The 13,038-nt window shown below is 28.9% G+C and overlaps 2 protein-coding genes across 2 annotated transcripts; one reads left to right on the top strand and one right to left on the bottom strand.

Moving 5' to 3' along the window:
- Positions 1-4,427: 4,427 nt before the first annotated feature.
- On the top strand, positions 4,428-5,140 carry LOC101510336 (lachrymatory-factor synthase-like). Its single transcript, XM_004512975.4, has one exon. The coding sequence runs from the start codon at positions 4,465-4,467 to the stop codon at positions 4,972-4,974; it is 510 nt and encodes a 169-aa protein (XP_004513032.1). The 5' UTR covers positions 4,428-4,464; the 3' UTR covers positions 4,975-5,140.
- A 5,288-nt stretch (positions 5,141-10,428) lies between these two features.
- LOC140919115 (uncharacterized) lies at positions 10,429-13,038 on the bottom strand. The gene is made up of 4 exons (XM_073364639.1): positions 12,943-13,038; positions 11,144-11,376; positions 11,041-11,101; positions 10,429-10,941 (listed from the first exon to the last, which is right to left on the bottom strand). Exons 1-4 carry the CDS (start codon positions 13,036-13,038, stop codon positions 10,429-10,431), a joined length of 903 nt encoding a protein of 300 aa, XP_073220740.1.

Here is a 13,038-nt window from a genome sequence, read left to right as displayed (position 1 = left end):
TTGGGGGTATATAAAGGGATTCCAAGATGAATTATCCATTAAGAAACAGATTTTATATAATTGAGCGTTTGTGCAAAAGATAACTACACTAACTTAAAAGTTCCACTTAGCACAATGTAGGAGTATATGTGTATAATTGTTATGATAATATCTCTTCTCTTAAATATAAAATTTTATTCATCAAATTACGAGAATTAAAAAAGTGAATAATAATATTAAATTTATTAAAAATTAATATATTTTTTTTCTCAATTTATTCTTAAAGTGAAATAATTAATTAATATTTTTATTATAATATGTATATTATATATATTGTTGATTTATAAAAAGACATAAATTAATTAATAATATGTTGTAAAATAAATAATTAATGTAATTAATTTTTTTATAAAAGTCTTATAATATAAGACGAAAAAAAATATCAAAAGTGTTTTATATTTAAGAATGAATGTGGTCCAATTAAAAACGAGTGGACTTTAAAAAAGTGAGTGAAGTGACAAATGTGAGAAATGATATACTTCATTTATTTTCTTATATCTCAATTATAAAACAAAATTAACTAAATCCACACATATTAAGAAGAATGGTGGATAATGTAATAAAATTAATTGTATTTCTCTAATAGTATTTTTATTTAATTTTGTATGAAAGCTTATTTTATTAAATGATATTTTGAGAATTATAGTATTAAATATAGTCAAATTAGTTAGATTTTGTATATCTTTATGACCACCAAATTTATCTTATATTATTTATTTATATTTAAGATGAGAGAGTAGCACTACAAAAAGTAAAAGATATTCTCTTTGAAACGAAAAAAGGTAGCATAAATCTCGCCAAGAAAAATTGGTGCAATTGAGAGAAGAATTTGGTTTTGTTACTAAAGAATGTAATTCAAATCTTTTCAAAAATAAAATAATTATCAAAGTCACTTTAATAAATATTAATTTTTTATTTGTCAAATTAAAAATAACTCCTTGGTGGTGATAATATGAAACACTTTTGTTTGAGTGTTTATGCCTCTATTAATCCTTTAGAATTCAACTCACATAATATTTTTTCATATATAATATGTGAGGAGAATTAGAGGAACGATATTACTATTCATATATATAAAAAATATGAGTAATATGAGAACATCTTAAGTTCACCAACTTCAGAGAGATAAAAAGTAATACATTGTTGGTCTATTAGTGGTACTAGATTTAGATGTCTTAAACAATTATTCAAATTTGAGCTTTGGAAAGAAGAAAATTAATATGATTCATCAGTTTTAATTTTGTTTTTGTTTGTTTGTTTTGTTATATGAATATATTAAAATTGACAACATATTCAGATATAGATATCGTAAATAAACTCATGAGTGTTAAATCTCAAGTGAGAGACAAAATATTTAAAAGGAGAAAAAATATAATATAAAAATTAAAAACTGTATTTTTATTTTTATATGATATTGATGTTTTGTTGTGTCTAAATATCATTTTTCTTATTTTATTTATTGAATTTTCTTGAATAAAAGTGTGATAGGAAAATAGATAAGAGTTTAGAGAAATATGTGAAAAGATCGAAAAATATTGACGTGTCAAATAAATAAAAACTATTATTAGATGATAGCGTAAAGAATTTTATATTTTCATTATGTATAAATTAATCTATTATAGATAAGGTTAGATTAATTTAATATATATATATATATATATATATATATATATATATATATATATGACGTTGATATTAAAGTACTCGTACTCGTATAAAATCTACTTAATTTTGTGTTTATATTTGTAGTACGAACTTTTATCATACTCATCATTGATATTTTTTTTAGGTATTTGTTAGACATGAATCAAATTATTATCTCTAGTTCGAAATAGTGAAATAGACTGGGAAGAAAAAAGTTTATATAGAAAACAACATACAAAGTTTAAATCGCATTTTATTTTAAAGATATTTTTTCCTTGAACTTAATCCACTAACAAGTAATAACCTGATTACAATTGCTATAGAATGTTTTTGTCAATTGACTATTTTCATTGATTTCATTACATGAAATGATCACAAGATCACATAAAATTTTATCAAATATCTCTTTGAACACACATTAGAGGATAAAAATATTCTTATAATATCCTTTGTTATAATCAAAACAGTTGTGGGTTGTTTGCTCATAAATCAATTTGATTCCAACAAAAAAAAAAATGTTAAAAAGGAAAAGGAAGATATTCATTTCCACTAACTATTCTTTCTCTCCATTTTATAAGGAAATTTGTAATTTTTTCCTTTTTTTTTATCCAATTTAACAACTACATTTTTTTGTCTTATTCTACTTTTTGGGTCGTTTTTGCATTTTAAAACTATATCACCTTCTTTCCTCTAACTTTCTACATAATCAAACAAGAAAAAAAAAAGAACTTTTGTTAAACAATTTTAGTCTTTTACACTATTTCAAACTAAAAAACAAAAAAATTGTCTTATTTTCTATTCTCTTTCTTTTTGTCACTTTCAGTTCTCTTACCCTTCTTTCCTTTTTTTTTTTTATTATATAAACCAAACTTAGCATAAGTTATTTGAATTTGAATATCATACTATCCTAATAGTAACAAAAGAAAATAAATACTCTAGACTATTTTGATAAGTAGTTTACCATGGATCAATATATAAAAATAGTTGAAATTTTAATGATAATAGACATTGATTTGAAGAAGTGGAAGTTTGTGGTTCTATTCGTTATTATGGTTAAGACGGTGATTTTATCGGTTCAACCAAAATAAAGAAAAATAAACATGTGTTATGTGTACTTCATAACTTAACTGATCATATTCATTTTTCATGTTTTTGTCTAGCTGACAAATCATTGTCTCTAGTGTAAGGATGTGGTTGAACTTAAGTTTCTACTGCTGAGATATATTGTTGATAAACGTTAGTGTTTCATGTAATTTTTATGTACTAATACATGATAAAATCTCTCAAGCTACTCTAAACAATATTTTTAAGAAGATTATTAAGGAAGATGCTGACCTCCAAATTGCAACATTTTTTAAAACAATGCTATTTCTTTTAATGTGTCAATGCCATTTCTTTGTGGAATATTGTTGATGAAAAGTGGGATAAACAACTACATAGACATTTGCATGTATCAAGCCATTGTCGAGATCTCATGTTCCATTATAGTCCTAATTTTAATGCTGATGTTGAAGTGAAGAATGGTTTATATGAGTGTCTTAAAAGGATGTTAGGAAATAGGGATTAATGAATAAGGTTGATGGGCAACTTTATTACTTCTAAAGTAAATCTAATTCTTTAATGATTAAGTTGGAGAACGTGGTACAACTTCAGGACGTCACATACAGTGTTACTTGAGTGAATAATGTCATGGTCAACCCAATAAGAGAAATGCGAGGAAGTACAATAACATGCAGTTGGAGGCCCCGAGATGCTTTTGTGCTGGGGTTAGACTTGTTGGGTGAGTTTTCCACAAGTCCAAAGTTTATGACCAACTAAGATTTATGTTTGGGTAGTAAAACATCAATAGTTTTGACTCTAAGAGTTTCTTTTGTTTAACGTATAAAATTTACTTTTAGTGATTGTAAATACTTTGATTCATTATTTATAAAATAAAACTAAAAATATTATTAATTGATTTTAAGATAAATGAGTATTTAAGATAATCATAAATAAATAAAAACGAATATGTATTTTTACGTTTAAAATTTCGTTAGTTAATGTCTCGAAAAAGCGGGAAGTTACATTGTTTGTGTCGTGAGTTCAACTTGTAGTTCTTTGGGTTGTGAAAGGAATTGAAGAGCTTTTAAGAAGGTATGGTTTCTAATTTATTTTTAAAATTACCTACACATTGTTTTAAATACATCAATATATTTTGTTATTGTTTAATTAGGTTCACACCGAAAAAATGATCAAATTGAAACAATGAAATATCTTGTGTATGTAATAGAAAATTCTCAGATAATTTTATGGAGGATAATTTAACTACTTGGCGTATTCAGTGACCTTATTTATATTATACATTTTAAAAGTATTACGGTATATTAATATTATGTCATTTTGGATATTTTGTAATTATATAATGACTTTAGGTAGTATGCAATTATGTCACGAATGACTTTAAGTATTATGAAAGTATCTCATTTATGTATGTGAGTCATGTCATTAATTAACTATTATAAATATTATGTCACAATTCTATGTATTACTATATTGTTACCCTTCCATAAAATTATTTAGCTTCTCAATCTCAACAACATTTATTTCTTAGTTAAGCAAATAGTAACACGTTTTAATCAATGATCATATTATAACTATGCATATTTGACACAAGACAATATTACACATAGCATCACATTCATATCTAACAATTTCTCAATAAACATAGAACTACTTACTTTCTATTATATATAAGGCTACTTTCGTAACATATACACATCAATACCATCCTCACTTGAAATCATGGATCCTATTCAACAATCAAAAGAAAAATGGAAGGGCAAAGCCAAAACAAAATTACAAGGATGCAAAGCAGAGCAAATATGGCCATTTTTAGAGGATTTTTTTGGCCTAGACAAATGGTTTCCAAGTCTCTCTACATGCATTCCTGTTGAAGGAATATCAGGTAAACCAGGTTGTATTCGATTTTGTGCAGGTTTCAAGACTCCAATAGATGAACATGACAAACAAACTTTGAATTGGACTAAGCAAAAACTTCTTTCAATTGATCCAATTCAAAGGGTATTTAGCTATTCAATTGTAGATGGAAATGTTGGATTTCATTCCTATGTTTCAACTCTTAAGGTTGTGTCAAAAGATGAAGGTTGTGAGATTGAGTGGTTATATGAAGTTGAACCTGTTGAAGGTTGGAAATTAGAGTATCTTGATTATTTTATTGGTTCTGGTTTGGGTGTGATGGCTCAAAGAATGCAAGAAGCTTTGAAGACTATGAAAGATGCACTTGAAGCTTAAAATTGAAGTTCTAGTAACTAGATATTCACAGAGATAACGGTGAATTGGTATATTTTGAATATCGTGAGATTCAATCTCTTAATGTAAAATCATCTATATATATTAATAATTTATATGTTATTGAATAAATTACAAAAATGAATAATTTTAAAAGTTGAAACTAAAATATTTAGAGGATTTTATTATAATTTATAAGTATTAATAATTGAATATTATCATGTCATATACTACATCATTTAAAATATGTCACATAATTATTTTTTAATTAAAAATTGGAGGGAGGGACCACAACCATTTAATTTTTAAATAGATTAGACGGTCATCTCCATTATTATGGTTAAGATGGTGATTTGATTGATATTCATTCAATCAAATTTGAACATAAGTTTGCGCTTATGAGATTTGATCATCGTTAGTGTTTTATGTAATTGCTAAAGTAATAATATATTGTAAAGTCCGCCAAAGTAACATATCAGTGGATATAAATTCCACAAACCCGACTTTATCTTTGAGACGGTAGCTTGATTGATATAAATTCGACAAATTGAATTTTGATAAATATATTTATTTTTGCTTATATTTGTCAAATTGATTATAATCGAGTCATTGTTTTAATTGTAAAGATTAATAAAAACGATATGAGAAGTGTATACAATTTCATATATGCATTGAATCACATATCACCATATAAATATATGTGGAGATATTGAAGGAATCAATATAATAAATGGATATCATATGTTATTTTTCATTTCACATTTCACAACATGAGTTTGAGTTAAATTGTCAATGTAAAGACATCATCAATGAGTATACATAAGCATTGTTAATACTCTCTAAATCATAATTTTTATTGTTTGGTGAGCCCTCAAAACCCTAAAGAGTGCTAAATCCAATTCATTTATAGTTTTTTTGAGTAAACAAATGTATTTATGTGCGTAATTGTAGAGACAAGTTGTTAAAACAATTGAGATTCATTTAAAGGATTGACATCTCCTAAATTACAACAAATATTTTTATTTCAGGTAAACAATTGTTTAGAAAAAACAAAATATGACTCCTCAAAAATATTTTTTTAATCTATACTTTTTATTTCACTACTAAAAAAATGTGTGATAAAAAATAAACTTTTTCTCTAATTTCATTGTCAAGTGCTAGAGACACAAAAAGTAAAGATCCCAAAGTTTCTCTTTTTAATTTTCGCAGTTGATTTTTTGCGTCTGTAGACAAAATAACAAATACTATAAATCAATTCACACACACAAAATAGAAATTATATATTCGAACTTACATCACTATAAAAAAAAATATAATAATAATAATAGTATCTACATATTGCTGGTTGAACTAGATATTACGTATTTATAGTTAAATAAGAATAAATAAAATTCTGAGTATTAAAATTGATATTGTGGTAGATTGGTATTAGGATGCAACTATTTTTGAATTTATGAGTTATGTGGTCTAACATTATATATATTTAAATAAATAGAGATTTCTATTTGTCATCCCACCCCACCTATACCTATAATCCTTTCAATACACTTAAAAAGACTATTTAACCCCTTTTATTATATATAAAAATAGGAAATTCTATAATAGAAATTTTTGAAAGAGAAAATTTCAGAAATTTATAATATAAATTCAAAAAACATTGTCATTATTTTGAAACAAAATTTACATTTAAAAAATTTAATCTTCTTCGAATGTTTTGAAACGTAAAATTACGTTTCAAAAAAATTATGTTTTGAAGTTTTGAAAGTTCTGAAACTTTTATTAAAGGTAGCTTAAAAAATTTCAAATTATTCAAATTTTCAAAAACAAAAAAATTGATTAATTTGAAACATTAACAACGTAATTTTCAAATTTTTAAATGTTTTTTTGAAAGTTTCAAACAATATGAAATTTCCGAAATAGGAAATTTTAGAACAAAAAATATTCAAAATAGGAAAGTTCATAAATTCCAAAATAGAAATAAGAAATTCTAGAATAGAAAATTTTTAAATTGGAAATTCCAAAAAAAATTATGTAATATTACGTTTTGAAAATTTGATTTTTGAAACTTTCAAAAATATTCATGTTTTGAAATTTTGAAAGTTCTGAGATTTTGCATATCAAAACTTTTGTTAAAAACAAAAGCTTCAAAAATATTTATAAATACAATAAATTGTATTTCTGAAATTATAAATTAAATTAAAATTTTGAAAGTAAACCCATTTTATATTTCAAAAATTTTATAACCAACTATAGTTTTAAAAATTTGAATTTTTTTTTTAATATGTTTTGTTAAAATTTCGAATGTGTGTATAAAAAGAAAAGAAAAACAATTTTTTACACATAATAAAATAAAAAAATAGTCTCTTTAAGTATATATGATATTTAAATATATATAAAAATGAGAGATTTAAGTGAGGTGACGAATAAAAAATTCAATAAATATTATCCAACAACACGAATATGGTTTCCACAAACATGTTCTATTCTTGTTGGGCTGGATGGCCCAATAAGTTACATTGTACTGGGCACCTCCCACTTTTACCTCTCACCCCCCAACTATAAGTAAAAGACCATACTGCCCCTAATTTTAACTATAAAACCCTAAAAAAAATACACTTTCCTTTTTTCACCCATTTGTTCGAAACTCTGAAACATCCGATTCTCCCACCCTACCAAATATTCGAACCTTTCACACATTCAAAGTGAAAAAGTAAGGAAATTTCGAACCTTTCGTTGAATGTCAAAGCTTCGAAGCATGATTTTTTTCAGATTTTTCCAGACATTCGAAACTTTCTTTGAATGTCAAACTTTCGAAGCATGTTTTTTCAAGAAATGTTCAACCTTTCGAACCTTTTGTTGAACTTGAAACTTTCGAAGTTCAAAAGTTTCGAAGGTTTCGTTGAAGGTGAAATATTCGAAATGTAAAAGATTCGTAACATCATAGGTGACAAACGTGATGGTGTAGAGAGAATTTCACCAACAACATCAAACAGACGATGCAACGAAGCAAATCGTCCAATTAGGCAGTCAGCCGCCACAGATGGAGCAGACCGCTGATGATATTCCTGATACTTCTGCACATCCTGAGGCTGATGAGTCAGATGATGCTGATGAGTCGGATGATGCTGCTGATATTGATGATCAGGATCAGCAGACCGGATTTCCCGGAGGACCGACGGTACATCTCTGTTGACACAGTACGAGCATCACATGGCTTGGAGGTTATGGGAAAATTAATTATTTGTGTTTAAGTTTATTAAATTAAATGAATGTTTATATAAATGTTTAATTATATTTATTTTACATTTATAATTAATTATAAATTAATATAAATGTTTAATTATATTTATTTTTAAGTTTAAGTTTATTTAATTAATTATATATTAATATAAATGTTTAATTATATTTATTTTTAAGTTTAAGTTTATTTAATTAATTATATATTAATATAAATGTTTAATTATATTTATTTTATGTTTAATTATTTGTTTATTTATTTTTAAGTTGAATTAATCTCAATTGTTCTGTAATTACTCGCAGGATCGTGGATCACTAAAGGTAATTACTCACGGATTGAAATTGAAGAAGTTTGCGGAAGTTCCTATTCCAGCTCCTGTAGAGCATTGGATTCAGGAATCTGGGCTGATGCATCTATCTTCAGGCTACCTCACAATGGCGGATGCTGGTCTGATATCGGCATTTGTTGAAAGATGGCATCGAGAGACCAGCTCATTTCATCTGCCATTTGGAGAGATGACGATCACCTTAGATGATGTTGCGACTCTCCTTCACATCTCACCGCATGGTAAATTTTTTGATGCACCTTTGAATATGAATACTAATAATGCTGTAAGAGCTGCACATGAGTACTTAGGTGCAACATGGGAGGAAGCATGTGCTGAGATTAGTTATAATAAATGTGCCCAATATAGATTGCAATGGTTGCGTGATTTGTATAGCCGTCTCATTCAAACTAACCAGTTTGAGTGTGCGGCTAGAACGTATCTGTTGCATTTAGTTGGCTGCACTATTTTCGCCGATAAAACACATACGCGTGTTGAGGCGAAATACATTTCTCTTTTTATTGATTTACATTGTTGTCGAGACTACTCGTGGGCTTCCGCGGCATTAGTTTTCCTTTATGACAACTTGGGAGATGGAGCTATCCACGACACTCGACAGCTGGGAGGTTACATGAGCCTACTGCAGGTATATCATTTATATTAAGTTGTGTCGTTTATTTATTTAATTATTAATGTAATTATTTATTTACTTATTACGTTGTTATTTTATTATGTTAATTATGTTGCAGTGTTGGATTTACGAGCACTTCCCTAGGATCTGTAAGCGGGGTGATAGAGGAGCGGTTCCTGCGCATCTTCCAAGAGCATGTAGGTGGACTGCAAAACATGTTGTTGAAGGTGGATTGATGGCATATCGTCGGAGACTTGATGGATTGTTGCTCGAGGATGTAGTGTTTACACCATATGATGATGATCGAGCTAATCATCCGTTTGTATCGATTTTGATGTTTTCTGGATATCTTCGATGTGGTGGAGTCTCAGTCCCATATTTGCCAGAGCGATGTCTTCGACAGTTTGGTCGTATTCAGTGCATTCCGCGGGACGTTCCTCCGATGCCGGACAATATAGATTGGGTGTGGCAGAGTACTATGAGATCATCTGTAGAGACCTTTCGGAGACTATATCCTGTTGCCACTTTTCCTAGAGAGGTCACTGCAGACTACTATGCATGGTACATTAGTGTTTCACATCCTCTGATTCTCCCTCCATCCATCGTTGCACCTTCGAGTCCACATACTACTGTTGCTGCCCATGCTGGTCCATCATCGTCTGCACATGCTGGTAGAGACCGTAGAGATCTTAGAGACCGTAGAGCAGCTGAGCTTGCACATAGGGCCTTAGATATGGTAAGACCATTTAGTGAGATTCATGAAATATTGAGTGAATTATGTCGCTTGTATGACGATTAGTTATTGTGTTATTGTGTTATGTATGACTGAATATTAGTTATTGTGTTATTGTGATATTTTGAGATTATCGACTGTGTTATTTTGAGATTATCGTAAATGACAACGTAAATGACAAAGTAAATGACAACGTAAATGATCGAATTGTTTTATAATATTCATTTCATGAAATACAAAATATATTATAATCTTCATTTAATGAAATACAAGATGATTTGCTAAATGATGGATCAATGTGTTCCCATTGCTTCATACGTGCTGCACAAGCTATTTCCCATGTCTTTGCACATTCACTACAATAGTCTTTCCATTTTTGTGAGATAGGTGGCAAAGGACAATTAGACTTCAACTTGATCTGGACAATAAAATATTAAACATTAATAAACTTAATTTAATATCATAAACAATAATAAATATAATTTAATAAACAATGCTAATATTATATAAACAATGCTAATTAATTTAATTTAATAAACACTAATAAATTGTACATGTACCCAATGATTTCCATTGATGAATCCAATGGCTAGTAAACATTCTTTTGACGGCGGTGTTTTGTTTAGCGGAAAGAATGTCATATTCAGATTACGAGACAACGACACCAATATGACATTATATCGTGTTGCTATCACGTAACCCAAGTCTGGTAAACACATCCACTTATCTTGTCCTTGAGCACCCAGTCCTGATATGTTCAATGAGTTTCGCACTGATTCAACACTGTCATCGAACACATTAGCATAAAGGTCTTGATGTAGACGAATCTCTTTATCCAATTGTGTTCGAACTAAAGGCCAAGATTCTTCAGTCCAACCTAACAATGCTGCAATTGCGCGAAACCCACAATTTCCATCAGCCACCACATCTATTATCTCCTCAATATACGGATGTATAAGAGTAGGAAAATATGTGTAAAATGGTTGTTTTGCAGAATACTGTGATGAATGAGATGGTTGCCTTGCAGAACGTTGAGATTGTTGCTTTGCAGATTCTTGAGAGGCATCAACATACTCCCAATATGACGGATCACGAGGAGTATCAAATTCTTTCTTCTTTTTACTTGCTCCCTTGGTTCTCACCTTCTCTGGTGGTGCAAGTATTGATGTTGTATGTGGAAATACAACTTCACGCACCTTATCCCTGAATATCCTTTGACTTACAATATCGTGTTTCTTCATGTACGCTTTCATTGCTTCTAACTCTTCTGAAAAGTCATAATCTGATAAAGATTCTTCATCCTCAAATTCATTCTCAAGGCTTAACTTTCTCCAAAAAACATGAATGCTATCTAAAGGGATAACATTACCAAATATCTGCAACTTTGCCAACTCACAAGCACATGGTAATCCATGAGTTGTTCTGATTGAGCAACCACATATTGTTTTGTCAGTACCTACAATCTTCACTCTCTGCAACTGTTTGTCAATTTTTTTAAAACATTTCCTTGATACACAATGATGTAGACTTTGAAAGAATGATGAATTATACCCGTGCTCAACATCCTTGATGGTTTTCTGAAAAGAAGATTGAATGATACATATTTGGTTCTTCAACATCATATTCACAGCATCCCAACTTTTACACAAATCACCCAAACTAGTTTGCAGCATGTTTTTCAATCTCCAATTGGCAGACTCAACTCTACAAATAAATTAAATAATACAAATTAAAATAAATCACAAACTAGTAAATCATAATTTCTAAAACAAACAAATCAAATTTAAAAATACCTGTTAGATGTTGTGTTCCCCAAATGCATCACTCTATTGGTCCAAACATTGACAAACCTTTCTTTGTAAGGTGTTAACCACGAATCTTTCACATAATCAACAAAAAGAATAATATCGGCACACACTAGCTCAAAATGTTGCAGGTGATGATCATACTCCTCTACACTACTTGAATATACAATTTTTTTTCCATAAATCCATTACTTCTTCTTGCCTATCTTTTTTCACATATTGTTTGCATCTTGCCCCAACATTTTTTTCAATATGAAAACGACATAGCAAATGTATTGAAGTAGGAAACACAACACTAATCGCATTCATCATGGCAAGATCTCTATCAGTCACAATAACTTTAGAAATTAAAGTCTCAGATTTGAACAACTGTCGTACCTTTTCAAATGCCCAGATGAAGTTATCTTGTCGCTCTTGTTCCAAATAAGCAAACCCAACAGAAAATGTCAAACTAGTAGATGTGACACCGACAATTTCAAGTAATGGTAACCGATATCTGTTTGTTTTGTATGTGCTATCACATATCAAAACAAAATGAAACGTGTTTAACAACTTTATACAATCAGTATGTGTCCAAAAAATATCTCTCAAAACATCAGAATTCTCCCGTCTTCTTGTCCAATACACATAATTTTCTTGTTGTATTAACTTCAACAGATGCTGCATTTCTGTATACGGACCTCTCAACGATGATCGATAAGTACTCCTTGCTTTATATATTTGACTTGGAATTGTCAGATTAGCTTTATTTCTCTCTTTCAAAGCATTTAGGATGAATCTGGGGGCAAGCTTATACTTTGTCATGTCATTGACAAATTTCCTCTCTTCTTCATTTAAACGCCCCAAATAAGAATGACCAGTTACAGTATCAAGTAGATCATGATTATGTGTTCCACAACGAACACTAATTTTCCATCCTTCACCGACACTTAAGGGTATACATCTGAGAGTAAACGGACAATTTTCCTTATGAGAACAAGTCACTGTTGATTTTGATTTTGATTTATATCTTCCACCTCTTTCGCATCCCAAAATCAAAAAAATAGTAATAAGTATAAATAATAATAAATATAAATAATAATATATATAAATAATGATAAATTTAAAAAAAAAAAATTGAAAGTTTCGAAACTTTCACATTGATGTAAACTTTCGAAATTGCTGGAAAACTAGGTTTCGGAACTTTCAGCTTCAACCAAAGTTTCGAACTTTTTGGGTTTCGAAAGTTTTGAATTGAACCAAAGCTTCGAAGGTTTCATCAAACAAAACTTCCAAAGTTTCAGATTTAACCAAAGTTTCGAAGGTTTCATCAAATTCATGCTTCGAATCTTTCAT

Source organism: Cicer arietinum, chromosome 8 (assembly GCF_000331145.2).
Source record: "Cicer arietinum cultivar CDC Frontier isolate Library 1 chromosome 8, Cicar.CDCFrontier_v2.0, whole genome shotgun sequence".
NCBI lineage: Eukaryota > Viridiplantae > Streptophyta > Magnoliopsida > Fabales > Fabaceae > Cicer > Cicer arietinum.
Note: the sequence above shows the minus strand (reverse complement) of the source record. Positions and strands in the feature narration are given on the sequence as shown.

Excerpts from the sequence above, each read along its gene's own strand:
- LOC101510336 (XM_004512975.4), top strand. The coding sequence starts at position 4,465 with ATGGATCCTATTCAACAATCAAAAGAAAAATGGAAGGGCAAAGCCAAA.
- LOC140919115 (XM_073364639.1), bottom strand. The coding sequence starts at position 13,038 with ATGAAAGATTCGAAGCATGAATTTGATGAAACCTTCGAAACTTTGGTT. Across the intron at positions 11,377-12,942 it reads ATGAAACCTTCGAAGCTTTG|TTGCAGAGAGTGAAGATTGT; the intron begins GTTCAATTCAAA and ends ATTGACAAACAG. Across the intron at positions 10,942-11,040 it reads TACTTGCACCACCAGAGAAG|CAACAATCTCAACGTTCTGC; the intron begins GTGAGAACCAAG and ends GAATCTGCAAAG.